Source organism: Zalophus californianus, chromosome 7, assembly GCF_009762305.2.
Source record: "Zalophus californianus isolate mZalCal1 chromosome 7, mZalCal1.pri.v2, whole genome shotgun sequence".
NCBI lineage: Eukaryota > Metazoa > Chordata > Mammalia > Carnivora > Otariidae > Zalophus > Zalophus californianus.
In genome coordinates, this window is record NC_045601.1 from 108869864 (window position 1) to 108889538 (window position 19675).

General features: G+C 57.1%; 1 protein-coding gene across 5 annotated transcripts in view; it reads right to left on the bottom strand.

The window, feature by feature from the left end:
- The window catches only part of FOXP4 (forkhead box P4), a 50273-nt gene that overhangs the window by 10164 nt on the left and 20434 nt on the right, over positions 1-19675 (bottom strand). For 3 of the 5 annotated variants that reach the window (XM_027603138.2, XM_027603137.2, XM_027603140.2), the window contains 7 exons: positions 10089-10184; positions 4008-4130; positions 3358-3447; positions 1684-1831; positions 1338-1551; positions 957-1061; positions 118-205 (listed from right to left, as the gene is read on the bottom strand). In XM_027603138.2, the coding sequence (XP_027458939.1) occupies positions 118-205; positions 957-1061; positions 1338-1551; positions 1684-1831; positions 3358-3447; positions 4008-4130; positions 10089-10184 (864 nt within the window). The remainder of the gene's footprint in view (positions 1-117; positions 206-956; positions 1062-1337; positions 1552-1683; positions 1832-3357; positions 3448-4007; positions 4131-10088; positions 10185-19675) is intronic. The other 2 variants (XM_027603139.2, XM_027603141.2) reach the window with 1 other exon arrangement.

Here is a 19675-nt window from a genome sequence, read left to right on the forward strand (position 1 = left end):
CAAGACTCTCTCAACCCATCCTCAAGACCCTCTCAACTCCTCCTGGAAAGTCAGTGCTGAGGGTGGGGCAGGGGCTGGCATTCCCCGCATCCCTCCCGAGCATCCTCAGAGCCGCACCTGGATCTCCAGCTGCTGTACCACCTGCATCTGCACCCGGCACTGGGCTGTGCTCCGGTCATCCAGGGCGTGCTCTGTGTTGAGGTGTCTTCGGGGCAGGAGGGGGCAGAGAAGAGAGTTGGCCCTACTTTGCCTGCAGCCACCACCCTCCCATCCCACCCACAGCCTGGAAAGCAGACAGACTAAGAGATACAAAGGGAAAGAGGTGGGGGGAAAAAACAAAACAAAACAAAACAAGAAAACCGGGGCAATGGGGCAACGAAGGAAGCTGCCTTCTCGTCAGCCTCCTTTGATGTCTTTGCTAAAATCCCAGCTACAGAGAGATCTAATTGCAAATGAACTAATTAAGTAAACCTCTGACGAAGCGTGAAAACAATTTGTTTGACCCTGATGCTGCAAGGGTCTGGGAGACAGCAGAGTTAATCAGTCAGTGACAGAGCCTGGCACGGCTGTGGCAGCTGGCCGCCTCCCGCTCTGCCTGTCCACCGGCCTACGGCCTGTCACTCGGCCATCAGTCTCCCGGGCTGAGTCTGGGGGAAGCCGGGGAGGGCAGTGGCGGTGTCCTCGCCTGCTCCTCACACCCCCACCCTGAGGGGCTCTAACAGCCTGGGGACGGGGTTTATGGAGCCTGCAGGTCCCTGCAAAAATAGATGGGGGGGATCGGGGAGCTGGTGGGGGCAGGGAAGGAGCTAGAGTAGGCGCCCCAGGGGTGAGGACAGCAGGACAGCTGGTGGCTGAAGGACCAAAGAGGGGCAAGCTAGGTGGCCGGCTGGGGAGGTGAGGGGCCCTGTGGAAAGGCTGCTGGGGGGCGGGGAATGGAGAGTGGGGGCAACACTTACTTGATAAACTGGCCCAGGTCTTCACACAGTGTCTCACAGCCTGGCCACTTACACTCTCCATGTCCGTAGAGGGGGTGGGAGCCTGGCGTCTCCTCGTGGGAGGAGCTAGGAAAGCAAGAGGGAGGCAGTGGTCAGGGATCCTTAAGACCCCAACAGCCCTGGGGCTACTTTGGCCCCGTTCCCCTGCTGGTGATGTTTCTGTCCCTAATATGGGTTTCCCAGAGGCTGAAAACAATTCTGTGTGCCCTGGGAGAGGGGTAAACTTCCAGGTCCCCGAGCTCCGCCTCCCCCTGCCATCCCTCACCACGGATGCCATCCCTTGGGGTCGCAGGGTGCCCCTGGGCAGGTCTGCACTGCCCTCTCCCCGCCTGGGCTCCGCACCTGTCTCTCCGAGGTGTGAGCACAGTGGGCTGTCCGTTGGGCAGGGTGTGGTGGGAGAGGGGGGGTGAGACTTTGGGGGGGGCGGCAAACGAGGTAGCGGTGGTGGCTGAGCCGGTGAGGTCCAGCCCCTCCTGCTTGACGCTGTCCTCGGCGGGCTGCCCGGGGGCACCCTCGCCCTTCCACAGCTGGGGCAGGTCCGTCGGGCACACGGCTGCTGCAGGAGAGAGAGGCAGGAGGCTGGCGGGGCCTCAGGAACCCAAGGGGCCTCCCAGCTGGGGGGGGCGGCGAGGAAGGGGGGAGGGGGTAGCAGGCCGGGTCTGGGCTGGTGGGGTGGGGGGGTACTCACCTTGCGGGAGGGTCTGGAGGGGCCCTGAGGCTTGGCTGGGCTGCAGGCTGACCAGCCCCTGTCTCTGCAGGTTGAGCAGGTGCTGCTGCTGCAACTGTTGCATTTGCAGGAGCTGCTGCTGGAAGGCCAGCTGCTTGTTCCCCAGTGCCTGGTGGGGGGCCCGAGGGGGCGGGCAGAGAGGGGTGCCATCAGCCTCTGGCACGCCCTCCGGCCCCCACCCTGCGGCCACCCCCTCCCAGGGCCTGTCAGGCCCCGGAGCTGTCGTAGTGGCGTCCGCGGCTGCAGCCTCTCTGCTCCCGGCCCAGCTTCCATAGGGCTGCATGCCTCCTCGCAGTAAACACACGCACGCACGCACGCGCGTGCGCGCACGCAAACACACACAGCGGACCCAGACGCTCAGCACGACGCCCTCCTGCTCCCGCCCCCCTCCTTCCGCTGCCTCAGCTCCCCGCACCGCAGCTGTGCTCGCCTGGAAAAGCCGGAGTGGGGGGGGGCTCTCATCACAATGATCGATGAGCCTGTCAGACTCCGGGGGCCACTCCCGCCTGGCGGGCACCCTTCCCACATGCCTGGGTGCCCCCCTTCTGCGCTGAGGAGGGGGCCTACCCCCTCCAGCTCCTCTCTTCTCCTGCTTCTTAGATACAGGCAATCCAAGAGTCTGACGGGACCTTAAAAGATCAGCATCAGCTGGTCATCGGGACCCAGGCTTGGGGGAGAGTCACAGCTCTTCTGTTCAGGCGCACTCTTGCTCACTTGCTCGCTGTAGGTCTGGAGCTCGGCTCTCTCCCTCAACCCCCCCCCCCCCGCCCCCTTCAGTTCTTCACACAGGCACTAACAAGTCAGCCCGTCAGCAAGTCTTTTCTGAGCCCCAGGAGCCAAGCCTGTCCTGGGTGCTCGGGAGGCAGGGACGTCGCTGGCTGCCTGCCTGCCTGCCCTGGGGGTGGGGGGTGGGGGGCTGGCTATTCAATAAAGCCAGCCTAGAGATAATGCAGGGAATGCAACAATGACAAGACCTTGAGGGGGAGGCTGAGGGCGTTGGGAAATGACTGGGCGTCAGCAGGGCAGCCTTCTGGGAAGAGGCAACTCAGGACTTGGCTGTGGTTTGGCCAGCAGGAGGGAGGCACATGTCTGGGACATGGAGGAGGAGCCCAGGGGCCTGGTATGGAAGCTCAGGAGGCACTGTGGCCCAGGTGAGGCCCGGGATGTAAGCTGGGGAGTTCTCTGGAGGGGAAGGGCGGGATATTACAAGAAGTGGCAGAGATTGGGGCAGGGTTGGGGGGAGCAGTGCAAGTGGTTTGCTGAGGGACTAGCAAACGGGGGGGGGGGGGCGCTGAAGTGCTAAGTCACTAAGAGACAAGTGGGCAGGAAAGGGCCAGACAAGGCAGCTGGTCATGAGCAAGGGCCACCAGATGCCCGTTCTCATTAATCCGACAACACGAGGCAAGGAGAGAAGGACGGAGTGGGGATGAGGGCACGGAGAACTGTGTGCAGCGCCCCCACCCCGTTCCCATTCCCCCCCCTGCCCCATGATTCCCTCCCAGCACTTCCTGATCTGTCTCCTATTCCCACAAGGCAATTCTCTCCTGGCCACTGCAGGACACCCAGCCTCTGGCCAGGAGAGGACTGGGGCAGCGGTCCTTTGAGGGGGCACATCAGGTCTCTCCAAGCCCTTACCTCTTTGGGTTGCTGCTTCCCAGCCTGCTGCTGTTGGGTGAGGAGCTGTAAGTGGAGCTGCTCTTGCTGCTTCTTATAGTATTCCTGCAGCTGGGTGGGAGGTGGAGGGGGGCGGGGGGGGGGAGTGGGTTACCATGTGCCGGGGACTGCGGACCGGGAACAACCCCAGCCCTGTCGTTATGGGGCTCCTGGAGGCAGAAGTAGGGAAGTCTCACTGGGGTGATGAAAGAGATACCCCGCGGGGAGATGCCTGCTCTCCTCAGTCTGCTCTGAGGGTCCCCAGCAGGGCCTGGATGGGGAGGGAGTGGAGAAGGGAGAGGGGGCTTCACCCCACAGCTCTGAGCCCTCCCTGCCTCTCTTTGGGTCTCCTGAATACATCATGGCGAGGTGCCAGGATGTTCCAGTGCTTTGCCCTTCCCTGGGGTTCTGGATACAGAGGTGGGGCCGGCAAGAGGGGGAGCATGGGGGTGCTGCTGTGGGAGAGGCCTGACCCCTGACCTTTCCCCAGCTGCCCTGCAGGAATGCAGATCAATCCAGCCTGAGCAGTCTCTCAGGTTTCTGCCCCGGCTTTGGCCAGCAGGGATGTTGGCAGTAAACAGGGTGGGAGATGGGAGGCCAGGACCTCCCAGCTGCCCTGGGGCCAGACTCACCTGCTGCAGCATGAGTGCCTGTTGCTGCTGGAGCAAGGCCTGCAGCTGTGGGGGCGACAGGATCTGCTGCATCTGTTGGGGGGTAAGCATCTGCGGCGACATCATGGCCACCGACACAGGCACCTGTGGGATTGGGCCCCATTAGCCTGCTCCCGCGCTCCCACCCACAGTATGGCAGCGTGGACTGGAGGGAGACGGCATGGGTTCAAATTCTGGCTCTGCCACCTACGAGCCGTGTGTCTTTGGACAAGTGATTTACCGCCCTGTTCTCCATGTCCTTGTCTCTGAAGGGAAGTAGAGCAGCGCCCACTTCTTAGGGCTCTCATGAGGATTAATGAACTGATACTGAGAACAGAGCCGGGTACACAGCAGGTGCCCATGAGGGTGGGCTGTTACGGCAGGAGGCCCTTTATCCAGGGCACCAAGAGCAGACCCCAGTGACACCAGTCAGTAGAACCCATAGCCATGCCTTGCAGGTTTTCTCCCCCAGTGATGGGGACGGGCCACACCTAGCCATCCCCAGCTCTTGCTCGGTCTGTTCCAAGAGCCCGATCTCCAAGGCGGGCCTGGCCAGAGGGCAGTCTGCGGCCCACATGGCATGAGGACCTGGACTTTGGCTCTGATCCCATACACGTCACATACTGTGGCACGGCTGTCTGGAGGGCACACACAGAGGCCAGAGCTGACCCAGCGAGTGCCCGCCTGGGTGTATTAGTCAAGCCAAAGCGGGCTGGAAAAGAACACCAGGCAGGGAGTCAGGAGGTAGGCTGCTACTCTGAGCTCTGGACCGAATTTGCTGTGTGCCCTCCAGGCAAGTCACTTGCTGTCTCTGGCGTGTCGGTTTCCTCAAAGCCTAAACCAGGCACTGAACTACGAGAGAGATGACGCCTTCTGGCAGGAACATGCAGGATTCTCAGAGTGGAACAGCTCTCTATCCCCTGCCCTGGCTTAGGCCTCTGGAGGAGGCTCAGAGAACCTAGCTACCAGCAAAAGGTTCCTGGAAAAGCAAGAACATCATTCTTTTCTCCGCCCCACCTCCCCGAAATCCCTGGGCTTTGGGTGCTCATAGCCAGGGAGGCCCCAGTTGCAACACTGTCTTGTCCCGCTGTTTTGGCAGGACAGGTGCCCTGATGGGGCTCGGAGCCTGGCTTGTCTCATCTCCCCCTCCCACTGCCAAACCCTAGAAGCACCCCCCGCCCCCCCTTCCCACACACAGCAGGCACTCTGTTTGCTCCGCTGAGCTGAAATACCTTCCCCAGCAGATCAGAGGCCCCTCTGCCAGCCCAGGGGTGGGGAGGGAGGGGTTCGGGCAGCCTAGTCAGGGAGGAGTATCCTGCAGGGACTTGTCCTGGGCAGGATGTGACAGGTTATGTCCTCAGGGGACTTGTGGCCCCTGTCACCTCCCCCTAGCTTCATGGGTTGTTGGGCAGGGGAGGAGGAGCTGGTGCCCTTCCAGATCCCTGCCAGGGGCAGGACTCAGCCTCAAGCCACCAGTTAGGGAATCCCCTGGCAGGAGAGCAGCGGGGGAAGTGTAGCGGACCCAGGGACATCAGGGGGAAGTCCCAGTGCCCCCAATTCTTCTTACGCCCCACCCCGATAACTTGTGGCTGAGCCCCAGCCCTGGGCTTTTCTCCTTTATCCCAGCCAGCTCTGTGCCAACAGCCCTGGGAGGGGCAAGCCCTAGCTCTTTAGCAGTGAATGCTCTGTGTGAATGAAGGCTCCCAGGGGCCTCTAATGAGGAGCCTTAAGTGGCAGGGTTGGGATTCAAGCCCGGGTCTGTGAACTCCATGGCTCCTGGTGGTTTCCCTGTCCACACTGCCTTCCCTACCTTGGAGCAGATCTTGAGGAAGGTTAGGAAGTGTGGGTGGAAACTGAATTATCCAGGGAGCGGAGGGGTGGAGGAGGCTGGAGATCCAAAGCCGAAGCTCCTTTTTACAACTGTATCTGGAGGAGACTCAGGAAAGCCAGGCTGTAGGGGTCTTCTGGTCCTCACTCTCGGAGGGGCTTGGGTGAGGGGGCAGACAGTGGCACAGACCCATACCCCTCGCGAAGCCAGCCTGCGTCTCTTGCTGGGCGCCCCCGAGACTGGGAGGCGCGGCTCAGCCGCCCTTTCTGTTCTCCTCCTCCTGTGGGGGGTGCCCACTGTGGTGGCACAGAGCTCAGAGTCCTGCATGTCTGAGTCAGGTGACCTAGGTTCTTGTCCCTGACAGGGACTACTCTTTGAAATCACCCCGCCTCACCTTTTCCATCCAGACCGCTAATGCTAATTACATGCCTTTAGGCACTTGGCTAAATCTTCACAGCAAATGGGGGTGGGTCTAATCATTGTTACCATTTTACAGATGAGAAAACTGAGACCTAGAGAACTTAAATAACCTGGTCTGTCCCCAAAGGGACAGTGGGAATAGGGGTAAATGAAAGTGATTTGTAGGCCATTAAATTCTATGCCAATGTAGAGAAAACTTCTTTGTAAAACATTCTAGGTATCCCTCTTCTCTTTTCTCCTTTCCCTCTCCTGTCTCCATGACTTCTCCAATCCCAGAAGGCACCGTATGGCCGGCCGGGGTCCCTGAGGACCAGTGCCCAGGGCCTGTCCTTCTCATCCTGGGAGGACTGAACTAGAGATGGACACGGCCCAGGCAGGGAGACAGACCAGACACCCAGGGATCTTTCCAGCCATAGGGCTGTGAGTCACGGTGAGTGGCATGCAAAAAAGGATGTGGCATTTCCTTCCTTGGGGCTTTCCTACTTGGACACAGGGGAATGGAAGAGATGACCTTGGAAGGCCTCCCTGGCCCCCGCCATTCCTGCCAATTGGCCGAACAGCTGGCCAGAGAGGCGGCTGCAGAGCTGCAGACGGATTACCTGGTGTGTACTTGTCCACCGGGGTCCAGGGGGTCAAGAAAGGTCAGGGAGGTGGCTGCTGCATGCTGAGCTCCTGAGCTGGCTGACGCCATCCCCCCACGCCCCTTAGGGTTCTGAGAACTGAGCTGGAGCTCCCCTGGTGTCCCCGCTGACCCCTCTAGGATGTGCCAGGATAGACAGTGTCAGCTTGTCAGCTCAGCAAGGCCCGTGAGTCACTGTCTGGAGGGTGGCCAAGGCAGCTAAATGCTTACTAAAAGCAGTGTGAGCCATGGGCTGTATGCCCACAGCTGCCTCCAGGCCCTCCCTCAGGGACCCTGCCCAGGCCCCTGGGTCCTCCACCCACCATGAGTACAGTGTGCTGGGCTGGGTGGCAGCTTACAGAGAGGAAGCTTGTCCGGGGGCTGAGGGTGGGGAGGCTGAGTAACGGATGCAATTTGGTGCCAGAATCAAGGACCCAAACTCAAACTCTGAAGTGGGGTCTAGGGTCTTGGCTCAAGTGGGGAGACCAGGCTAGAGCTTGGTTTAGGTTAAACTCCCTTCTAGAAGACCAGAAGGAATTCCTCAGACTAGTTCTGGGCTGGGACTGCAGCAAGAAAGAAGTGATGGGGCACCAAGATGAATTTCCAGAAATCCTGGAAGGGTCAGCCTCAGGGGCACTGAGAAGATGCTATGGATGCTGGGCAGAGCTAAGGGCCCTGGCCCTAGCCATTGTCCCTTCTGCCCCCTAAAACTCCCAGCTACCTTTGCTGCCTTCTGTAACTGACCTCTCCCTGCCTGGGGCGCAGGCCTGGGCACAAACTAGGCCATCTCCAGGCTGGAGCTGGAGACTAACATGGTTCTAGAAACTTCTGAAGCTGGCTCCAGGAGAGGGGTGGTGAACACAGTTGGGAGGTGAGGCAGTCAATCCTGCCTTGCATTGGGGAGCAGAGCAGTGTCACCAGAAATGAGTAGCCATCTATCTATCTTCATTAACCACTTTATTCACAGAGAAGCAATTTGTAAGCCCTGGGCCCCACTCAGGGACAGAATCTCCACCTCCTTAAAGACTGTGAACCAAAGACGGGGATGAGAGGCAAGGAAGGTATCCAGAGTTGGAAGAGGAAGAGGGTCAACAGTCGGAGCACGAGTCTCCTGGGGAAGTTCAGACACGGCCCCATGAACCCCATCTCCCTGAACCCAGAGCATCATCCAGCCGGGGCTCTGCATCTGGGGACTACTGGTGTTCACTGCTGTGCACAGTGTAGGCATTCAAGTCTAAATTCTGGAGCTAGTTGTTTGGGGTCAAATCCTGGCTCTGTCCCTTATTAGCTGTGTGACTCTGGACAAGTGACCTAACCTATCTGGGCCAAGATCTCCTCATCCGCAAGATGAGGCTAATAATAGCATTGCTAGACCCCAGAGGATCGTGAGGGTAAAGGGAGACAAATGACACTTGTAAAGCACTTAGCGTCTGCCCCATGGTAAGCACTCTGTGAATGCTGTTAGTTTCATTAGTACTGAGCAAGTATTTGATGAATGGATGAATCAGGCAATGATTCGGAGGGGGAAGCAAGGAGAGAGGAGGCCTGAGAAAAGGAGCCTTTGCTCTGTCTCTCTGACCAAAACCTCTGCCTCTTACTCTAAGCCATCCAGGGCTGATCTCATTTTGGGTGAGGGACTCTCCTGAGGAAGATTCCATAGCCTCCCTCCCCTTCTCAATTATTTCAGATTTCCTACCCCTCACAGCCAGCTGTGAAGTCCTTCCTGATGGCTGACCTAAGTCCCTCCAACTACCATCAAGCTCCTGCCCTCCTGCCTTGGGTCAGCAGGCCCTCTCTTGCTGGGGGAACAGGAATGCTGCTCCCTGCTCTTAGAAGGGGGTGTGAGGCCGGGCCCAAGGTGAGGACGACTCAGAGCAGTAGCCTGAGGGCCATTTCAGACCCAGGGGAGATGGGGGCATGGGGGGATCCCTAATTCCAAGAAGCCCAGTCCTGACACCACATGGGCATGCGAACCTTCTACATCTGTCCAGCGCGAGAACTTTCTCTTCTTCCAATTATTAACCTTCTGGATTCGGTTCTCACTTCTCCATCCAGACCACTACCCATTTTGGTCCAACTCCTCCTCCTTGAGGGCTGTCTCAATAGGTTCAAGACTTCTAAAAGAGGGCCACTGCTCAGGCCCCACATCCGTCAGTCACCTTGAACGTCTTCAAACCATTTTCCAAACATAAGCTTGTTTGACATAGGACTCAGATACTCCTCCGAGTCTGGAATCTGCCACTCCCCCCCACCCCCACCCCAGGACAGAGCCTAGTCCCAGGTCCTTCTTGGAGCACGGAGCACCTCATCCCTGCTGTGCTCTTCACTTCCCTCCTTCCCTCAGCACCCCACCCCCACAGACTCCAAAGCTTCTCGCTCAGGATCGGGCTCACCCTTCCTCCCCTAGATAAACTTCCTTTCAAAGCTCTGCTTAATCCTCTCCCCAATTCCGAGCCTCCCCTGCTGCTGTGGGGAGGGGTGGGGAAGCGAGGAAGGAGGGCTGCATGGCCCAGGGGGAGGGGAGCTGGCTGCCCGGATCGTGACCCACCCGACTCAGACCGCAATTCTCCCAAGTTCTTTGTGACACAAAAGGTAAACAGAAGGCCCGGCTTCCCCACCCCCCCACCTCCCACAGATCTCCCCTCCCCCCAGCCAGCCAGATGGGCCAGCAAGCTGGGGGAAGGGAAAGGGGGAAAGAAGGGCAGATTGTGCAAAGGAAAACAAAAGAGACAGAGAGACACCAAGAGACAGGAAACTGGGGGAGACAGAGTTGGTGAATGAGAGGTGGGGAGGAGGCATGTGGTGACCTCAGCATCTAAGAAAGAGCCCGGGAGAAAGGGACAGACCAAGTGACCCACGGGGATGCAGAAACAGAAACCTGAGAAGGGACGGGGACCCAGAGGGCAGAGCGAGGGAAAGGAAGCAAGCGGGAGGTACCCAGAGAGGGCGAGAGCTGAACGCAGACACACACTCTGAGCCACGCACACAAAGAGGCTGAGCACAGGAAGGCCTGGGCGATCAGGTGGAGACAAGAGAAAGTGAAGTTTCTTCACCCCACCCCTGCACTGACTGCATTTGCTTCTGGAAAGCTGCCTACTTTGTGGCACTGGGGACTGGCCAGAGCCATCCTCCAGCGGGCCCGTCTCCGGGGCCAAGACCACCCTCCCCACCCGGCCTCCCCTGCCCTCCTCCTCACCTGCACGGCAGAGGCCGACTGCTTGCTGTCATTGTTGCCCGGGGAGCTCAGGCCAGAGGCCTGCTGCAGCAGGAACTGCCTGGCCACCTGGAGAGCCTGCAAGAAAGGGGCCTGGTCAGCTGTCAGCGGAGGGCCTACCTGCTCCAACAATGGCCTGAAGGGCCCGGAGGAGGCAGGGTCCATCAGGGGACAGTGCAGCATCCAGGTTTTAGGGAGAGTCTGGGGGCAGTAAGGGGGAGGAGGCCAGACTAAGGTGGAAGGTCTTGGGGGTGAGTGAGAGGGTCACAGGGTCCACTTGGACTTGGCAGTAAGCCTAAATGTAGGAGCTGCCAGGGTGTGGGGATCAGAGCCTTACAGGGGCCTCACTCTGGGACCTGAGAGGTTTTGTTGGGACTTAATGGGGGCAGCAAATGGAAGGGACAGTGGCAACAAAGGATCCCAGGGGAAAGTACAGCAGATGGACTCCAGGTACTAATGCTAGGTACTACTTGCTGAGCATCTACTATGCGTCAGGGCCTTTACACACAAGATCTCATTGGCTCCTTCCTGTGAGGCTGTGAGGTGGAGGTTATCAGTTTCATTCTACAGCTGAGGAAACAGTCTCCAGGAGGTAAAGTAACCTGCCCAGGATCACACAGCCAGGAGGTGTCAGAGAGAGGATCTGAGCCCAGGAAGCCTCGGCCGGGGGGCTGGTCTGGAAGCAAAGGGAGTAACATTCACTTGGAGTCACTGCACCCAGCTGAGGGGGATGAGGGTGGAGTGTCAGGGTCTGAGCATTGTGTGACCTTCTGAGTCTAGGGAATCTGCGTGCAGGGCCTCATGGTATGGGGGAGTTCGGTCAAGTCCTCAAGGGTGTGTCTGAACCTCTGGTGAGTAACTCCGACCTCACTGTGGTGGTCTGGGCTCAGAGGCCCCAGTGGCTTGGACTGGACTCGGAGTCAGCAGGGTCGTAGCAGTGGGAGGTGTGTGGAGTTTGCAGGGGGAGCAGCTCCAGCCCATCCATGAGCCTGGAAGGTGAGCACTGAGAGGTCTGGTGGGAGAATGGGAGGTCAGGGAGGGAGGCCCAGGAAGTTCTCTGTAAGGACGGCCAAGCCCTCCATCACCCCACTCTGGGTCACTGTGGGGTTCAGAGGCAGGGGATGTGGGGACCTGTCCTGAATCCACATTCCAGGAGCACAAAACCTGTCTTCTCCCGTGTTCCGCAAAGATCTCCTTCGGCACCCCTAGGCAGTTGCCTCCAGGCCTCTGGCAGGGGGCTCTGGCATCAGATATGCCTGGGTTTGAATCCCAGTTGTGCTGCTGACCAGCAGTATGACCTCGGGCATGTTATGCTCTCCCTGTGCTTCACTTTCTTCTGCAAACCCGGAACACTACCCATCTCTGAAACACCAGGGGGACGAAAGGACCCAAGCTTGGCACCAAGGTGGCTTCAAGAAGTGTCCATTCCCTTCCCTTCTTGGGAATGTGGGTTCTCTCCATCGGCTCAGCCAGCCGGTGGCCAGCACGGCCTCCTGCCTGGTGTACCTATGTAATGAAGCGTGCTCATTGCGGCTCCCTCACCTCTGTCCACACACACACACACACACACACACACACACACACACACACACACACACACACACACACACACACACACACACACACACACACACACACACACACACACACACACACACACACACACACACACACACACACACACACACACTTGTGTTTGTCCTCACATGGACTTCTGTTCTCTGACCTCACCACAAGCACCAACAAGGCAAAATCTTGTGCGGTGCAACACGGATGCACTCATACACACTCACCACCTGGCAAACGCTCACGAGTGCCCACTGCATGTATGCACATGCCCTTCGAAGCCCGTTCTTCACTGCCATCAAATAGCCAAGCCGCCCCCAGCCTTGAACCTAGCTTCCCTTAGCATGGTCTCCAAATACTCCCTGGTGTATCTGCGGGCATGTGGCCCCCAGAAGACCTGGAGCTCACGAGCATGCCCCTCACCAGCCCCCCAGATCCTAGGCCTTCCCCAGCCCCTCTTTCTTCCCCTGGACAAGTGGCCTGGGGAATCTTCTCCAAGATTCACTTCCGAAAGTAGAAATCTGACCTCTCTGAGTCAAAAGGCTCCGAGAAGCGGTGGCAAGGGGGAGAGGCGGTGAGGGAAGGAAGGGAGGTGGCCACATGGTCATCAGGAAGGAGCCCCTGCCTCTAGGTGCTTGAGTGAGCCCCTCCGGGTCTAATGAGTCAGACACATGCTCCTTGTCCTCCAAAGGTGGAGATGTGGGGTAAAGAGGTAGGGGGCCAGAGGTCAGGGGGCGAGCTGGGGGGAAGCGAAAGGCTTGGAGAAGCTGGCCAGCCCAGGTGACCCAGGGGAGGGGTTTCCAGGGGAAGTTGGGGGGAGGGGCCCGGGGAGCTGGATTCACTCCCCGCAGACTCTCTTACTTTGTGGCCCCCTGGAGCACGAAGTTACAAGATTTACAGGAAAAAATGACAGGCTTTATAGTCTTAATCTGTGATGGATCCTTTACTCACCCGCCTGGCCTCCTCCCACTCTGGGCCTTACCTCCCCAGCAGGCCAAGTGACAAGGAGCCCAGCCGAGGCCGGACCCTCCTGGGACAGCCCCCACTCACTTCTTCCTTCACATTACTGAGTGCCTGCTGTGTGCCAGGGGCTGTTCTGGGTGCTGAGACACACAGACACACACACACAGAACCTGGCCTGCCCCAGGACTCATGGCTGCGGAGCTGCGGGACCCATCAGAGGCCCCTCAGAGCTGGAGCGCAGGCGAGCACCAGGCGGCAGAGCCCAGAGAAGGTGGCGGCGCTCGCTGCCCCTGGCCTGAGTCCTGAGGGGCAAGGTCCTCAGGTGGACCAGTGGGCCAGGAGGCTGAAGTGTGTTCCTGGCACAGTGACCCCCACTGCACAGAGGAGTGAAATGCCCCAGCAAGTCCAGGGACCTTGAAACCATTCCCAGGCTGGCAGCAGGAGAAGCTGGAGGAGCCCACAGGGGCCTGCAGGCACTTCATTCCTTCATTCCTTCATTTGTTCACTTACTCACATGTACAGCCGCCCACCATGCACAGGCCCTGTGCTTAGAGAAGACAGGGAGGTGACAGTGGACAAACCAAGGTCATTTTGTGTCATTTGCTTAGAGCTCAGCCCTGACCCAATTTAGAGTGGTTTCGGTACCACCAAAAAATCATGCTGTGGGTGCCCAGGAGTAAGGGTGATGGGCAGACCCTGGACCTGGAGTCCAAGCTCCCCTCCCTGGATGGCCTGGACATGACCCTGTCCCAGCATACTCCAGTGCTGCTCCATCCCCCACTCCACACCAATGTCCACACATCCAGACCCACGGCTGGGGACAGCACTCTGGGAGCGAGGGGGTCCCTCTGGCCCAGGATGCCCTCTCCAGGGTGGGTCACCCAAGGGATCAGGTAGGTCAGAGACTTCCTGGAGCCCCACCTGAGTCCCATCCACCACTCTGACACACCAGGCCTCATCTACACCAGCTGCTGGCCCTGGGGCCTGATTACATCACCAGCCTGCCCACTGCTGAGAGACATGGGTGATGGTGGCCCCCACCCCGACCGAGCCAGCCCCACTTTCTCTGATTATGCCGACCAGGTCACAGCCCCCTTGAAAACACAGATGTTGTCAAATGCATCTGTGAGCCCCCTCCCCGGCCAGCAGCAGACAGCAGACTCATTTGTGCAATGCACTTTGGTCTAGGCTGAATAGGGGAGGCAGGCCAGGTGGACAGAGTTCAAGAGCTGGTGTTTGTATAGGGCTACATCTTGTTGAAACTTCACCACCTTGAGGGAGGCAGGGCCCGTGTCATGGTCTCCATCTTCCAGACAGGGAAACTGAGACCCAAGGTCCTATGGGCAGGAAATGGAGTGGACACCTCTGACTGCCCAGCCCCCCAACCCCCTGCCGGGCCTTCAGGAGCTTGTGCATGGTCCCTCGAGGCCTGTGACTCTGTTCTCCCCTGAGCCTGGGTGCTTTCAGCTGTCTAGGGGTGAAGGGCAGGTAAGGCTGGTGCAGGCAGGCAGACAAGACCAAGACAGGAATCTTTGGAAAGCTGAGCTCAATGTCCTTTCCCTGAGGGCCAGAGACACCCAAATACAGCCTGGGGTGGGAAAAGGCATTTAGTATCCCACACCAAGGAGAAGCCATCAAGGAAACCCTAGGAGGAGGGAGGGAACGGGGGTGGGGGTGGGGGCTCGGGGCAGAATGGCAAACTGGGAGTCATCAGGCCTCTTAAATTCCCTCTCTCTACCCCTTGGACTCAAAACCTCATCTCCAGCTCTGTGGTGTGGGGGATAAAGTCCAATTTTCCTTCAAAGGAGGCAGTACTAGGCCATTCAGTTCATGGACCCTGGTCAGAGATCTGGATCCAAGTCCTGGCTCCACCATATACTGTGTGACCTTGGGTAAGGTACCTCTCTGAGCCTCAGTTTCTTCCTCTGCAAAGTAGGGATAACCCTGCCCTTGGTTCCCAGGGCTGTTGTGAGGAGTACAGGAGGCTCGTGGAGTACTTAGCACAGTGCCTGGCACCCAGTAGGTCTGGAATGGACACCAACTTTTGTCTTTACTATTAATCTGCCACCTTCCCTGGCAGCTCCTGGTTTTGTCCAGTGCCACCTGGCAGGACACGCTCATCAAACCCTCCCCCCAGCCTAGAGCCCCCCTCCCCCTCCAGCCCAAGAACTGTCTTGCTAATGAAGGCGAACTCTCCTCCCCCCCTCAGCCATTCAGAAGTCATTAGCAGGATCTCCACAATTAGGAACAAATGGCTTATAACGGATGGCAACCAGGGAGGGCGGGATGGAGGGGAATGAAGCCAGAGCTTGGAGGGCAACAGGGGCTGCTATGAAAGGAAAAACAAGTCTTGGAGCAGGAGGGTCTCTCGTCGTCGGCAGGATGAGACCACACCCTCATTTCTGTCTCTGAGAATTCAGGGGGGAGGGGCTGGCATGCTCTTGATGGAGGCCAGGTGCAGGGCTGTTTACCGGTCCTTTCTGCAGGCTGAGGACTGCAAGGGAGGGGGATGTGGTGCTCAGAGACTTGAGCTTGAAAGGGCTGAACTTTGAGTAGGAGCGGCAGAATCCCAAAGACCTGGTGAGTTGGAAATGTTGGAGGGCATCTAGTCTTGTGTTTTCTAAATTGCTGGTCATGATCTAATGGTGGGTCATAATAGCAATTTAGTGGGTCAAAAAAATTGGAACACACACACACACACACACACACACACTCACTCAAGAAAGCATCAGAGTTATTAGGTAAGCATAAGCACTGTTTCATGAAACCGTGTGTTAGGGCTCCAAGTAAAATCTATCTCTTTGGGTGGATCTTAAGCTAAATGGTTTGTGAAACGTAGCTGTAGTTCACTTCATAGATTTGGAAACGATACAGAGAGGGACAGTGACACGCCCAAAGTCACACAGTAGCAGAGGCAGAACCTGAATCCCCTGGGCCTGACAGAGGCTCTGTGCAGGGAAGAGGAGCCATGGGCGGCCGGGCAAGATGGAGGACCTTCTGGCAAATTCTGGTTTAATTTGGACTGTGCGGAAGGGCAGCCAAAATGAAATCCAAACTTCTTTTGTCTGCATCTAGCTAATTTTGGCAAAACTGAGATAGAAATTGTCTTGATAATTAATTTCAACTGGGGCTGGCTAGATTTAGGGGAAGGGGCACAGGAGGGCAATTGGGGAGGTGGTGGTTAGCCTATCCCAAACCTGAAAAGAGCCCCAGGAAAGCCCATCACCTGTCCCTGCCCCCCACAGCCCTAGTGTGACTCTCTATTCATTTATCAATAATGCAGCGAGGATTTGTGAAGCCCCACAGGGCACTTGCACCATCCTAGCCTCTGGGGACGCCGGGTGTTTGCTTTACCAGGGATCACGTTCTAACGGGATGAACCAGACATGAAAACAAAGACAAGCAGGCTAAGAAGAGATGGTGGTTAGCGTTACACTGAGCATTACCCAGAGGATGGCTGGCTGCCTACTTAAGTTTTGGGGCCAGGGAAGGCCTCTCTGAGGAGACATTTAGGGTGAGGAGGGAACTCTTTCAGGGGACAGTATTCACGGTGGACAAAAAGAGCTGGTGCAAGGGCCCTGAGGTGGGACTAAGCTTGGAGCATTATGAACCACTAAGGCCAGAGTGGCCAAGCTGAGTAGCCTGGGAGGAAGTCCCAGAGGCGAGCAGGAGCCAGATTACACAGGGACAAGGGTTTTCATTCTAGATTTCATTCTTTGCTTAAGAAAGAATTGCTGGAGGATTTTAAGCAGGCAGTGATATAATTAATCTCCGAGGGTAGATACCTAATCCACAGCTAGTAAACAGCAGGTGCCTAATAAGGACTTGTTGAATTAAACAGGAAACACTTCTCTGTCCACTGCTTGAAATGCAACTCCTCTGAAGCCTGAGAGTGGAGGGAAGGGGCCCAGGGAGAAGGGTCAGAGGTCAGTGGCCCCAACCACTAAAGGTACTGACCTGGGGAGATCCAGGTTCTTGACTAGCTAGGCTCTGTCCTCCAACAGAGACATAAAAAATGAAATGACACAGCAAAGGGGGGCAAGGAGGATGGGGGAGAGGAGACCATAAAATCCCCGAAGTGATTCTACACCTTTTTCCCTTGCAAAAAAAAAAAGCTTTTTGGAAAGGCTGTAAATTTTTTTTACACCAACCTCGTAAAAATGACATCGGCGCATTCTCAAATTAGAACCATTAAAATGAAAACCAGCAATGCACTGATACAGGCAGGCCCACGTGGGTGGGAGACTCAGAGCCTGGGTGCACAGCTGGGTTTCAGGCCCCCTTCCCCTCCAGGTCCCCAGCACCTCCTGGGGAGGGCCTCACCCTACTGAAAGAAAAGGGAAGAGTCCAGAAGATGTGAGACCAGAGAGGAAGAGTGGAGTCTGGGGGCATGAGTCCCAAGGAGAAACGAGCCCCTGACCTGAGGACCAAAGACCACTGTTGACAGTGTGTGTGAGGTGGGGGTGTGTGTGCTAATTCACCCCAGAAGCCTCCCCACCCCGTTCCCCTAAGTAGCTTGGGCAGAGGAGGGCCAGACGCAGGAGGAAAACAAAAATGTCTTCCATTCTTCCTTTCCTCCATGCCCTGACATCCCCCCCATCTCTTAGAGGGGGTGAGTTAAAAGCCCATTAATGTGCAGAGCCCCCCAACCCCTTTGAATGTCCTCACAGGATGTGAACAGGGTGGGATTTGGCCCTGGTTGTCACAGCAACTGCAGTGGGAGTGCCCAGACGCTAGGCAACCCTCCTGTGACCCTCCCTGACCTGTCACCCCCCGAAACCTGAGGACAATGGAAGTGCAGGCTCTGGAGGCCCAGGACGCCTTTCAGTGTGGCCGCCAGCAGCCCTGGTAGCCCCCACCCCGCCTGGCCCAGCCCTCTGGCCCCAAGACTGGCTCTCCTGGGCCAGAGCGGCCAGGCCCTGTTCCCCAGGCTGCTCTAGGCCCGCCACCTCCCACACTCGTCCTGGCCCTCACTGCTCCCCATCAGAGCCCAAAGGGTTTCTGCGCAGTCCCTAGGGACCCCCGCCTCGGGGGGACATTTCATCCAGGTGAAATCAGATTAGGATAAAATGCAAGGCCAACCTTCAAAGAAAAAACCCATCAGAGGGAAAACAGGGGAGGAAGGAGCAATGAGGAAGGAGACTTTGCTCGGTGAAGGAAGGGGATGGGTGGGTAGCCAGCATGTCTGCTGGTCCAGGGTATTCTTTCATAGTAGCTGGGGATCATCGACCCCAGCTGGCGTGCGGGGAGCCCGGTGTAAATAAGGTTCAATGCATGTTTGCTGAATGAATGCACACTCCAAGGCCTACTGCACCGTGAGCCTTCTTTTCCCGTAAGGGGGTGAGACTGGAGACCCGGTGAAAGCCCGAAGGACAGCGCGGAGGCAGTGGGGCTCTGCCACTCAGCAATCAGGGGCTTGAGAGGAGGGAGCCAGAAGCAGCGGGTCTTGGCTGCTCAGAGAGGGGGCAGCCACCTGGGGACCCTCTCTCTAGTCAGACAGGGCCTGGCCACCAAACCATGTCTCCCCCCCCCCCCCCACCCCTAGCCTCTGTTTGAACAAGCTCCGGGCCTGCTGTTGCATGGAAACAGGTGCCTGCTCTTGTTCCAAAGTGATGCAGCCTCCCTCTTTGGCACTGTTTGTTTCAGCCTCCAGTCCTGTCACTGGTCTGACTTCTGACTCGCCCTGTTTATCTCCCTCCCCTCTGTCAACTCATTACTCCCAAAGGCCAAGCCTGCATTTCCAGGGCTTGTTTACCCAGAGTAGAGGGACAGAGACCAGCAGACGGACGGAAAGAGGGAGAGGGGCTTGGAGGCCCAAGAATGCCCGAGGAGGAGGAGTGGGAGCAGTGCACAGCCTGTACACCTGCCCCCAACCTCCCTCCTCTAGAGTGGTGACGTAGGGCCTGCGGAGAGTGTTGATTTCCACTGCTTTCAGTTGTCTAAGGGCTTTTAAGGCTGGGAATGGAGTGGCTCTCCCGCATTCACCAGTGAACGTTTATTTAGCATCTACTATGTTCCAGGCCTCACTCCCTCCATTTCCCACAGGGAACTGTGTGACAAGGGTAGCGGCCAAAACAAGGCTGTGCTGAGCTCCAGTCCAGGAACCGGGAGACCTGAGGTCACCAAGCCGTCAGTGACACCTCATCTGCAGAATGGGAATAATAATACCCACTTCCCAGGGCTGGCCAGGTGATTAAGTGACTGGCGTATGAGAAAGACCCAAAGCACCAAACCGAGGCAAGGTCATTTGTTTGTCCTTGAAGGACTTCCTGACTGGGGCTGAGGGGAGGAAGGAGGAACCCACTGGGCCAGGCCTTTTTTTTCTACAGTTAATCTACGCCACAAATAGTAAGGGACATTTGTCGTTGAGGGTACCGGAAAATGTTACCCCTGAAGTTTTCCCCCAAAGCCTGGCTCATAGACTGGGGCTGGAAGGATGGGCCACACACTTTCCTGTTAATTGAAAAACTTATCATTTTAATTTTGTGGGGTTCTTTCATAGTTCAGAGCCAACAGGACCTTTTTTAAATCTCAAATATTTTCCTTGGCTCCAGGCACCAGGCCTAGAGTGAGCCCAAATGGATAAAACAGCCCTCCGCCTGCCTCCAAGTCTCCACCCCAGTTTATTTGTGAAACAGATATAGGATTTTCCAGGCCTTTGGGATATTCCCCAAAACAAACAGGAATAACTAGAATGTGGAATATAGATGGCAAAACATGGCTTGTGTGCAATGCAGAGCAAAGAAACCCGATCAGTACAGAAAGTCCTGTCTCTCTCCACCCCACACATCTCCCAGTTATACAGATACCTATGTTCACTCTGCAGTTGAAGTAATTGTTTAAAAGACACTTTCCAGTGTCAGTAGTTCTCCCCACCCCATCCCATCCCCCACCACATTCAAAATCTTTCCTAGCCCTGTGTGCACAGAGGTAGGGGAAGGGAAGAGGTGGTTATAAAAAACGGGTGGCCTTGGAGACTTCTGGTGGGGTGTGTCTTGTTATTATTTTCATAAAGGGTAGAATTTGGACCTTTGAGCTTC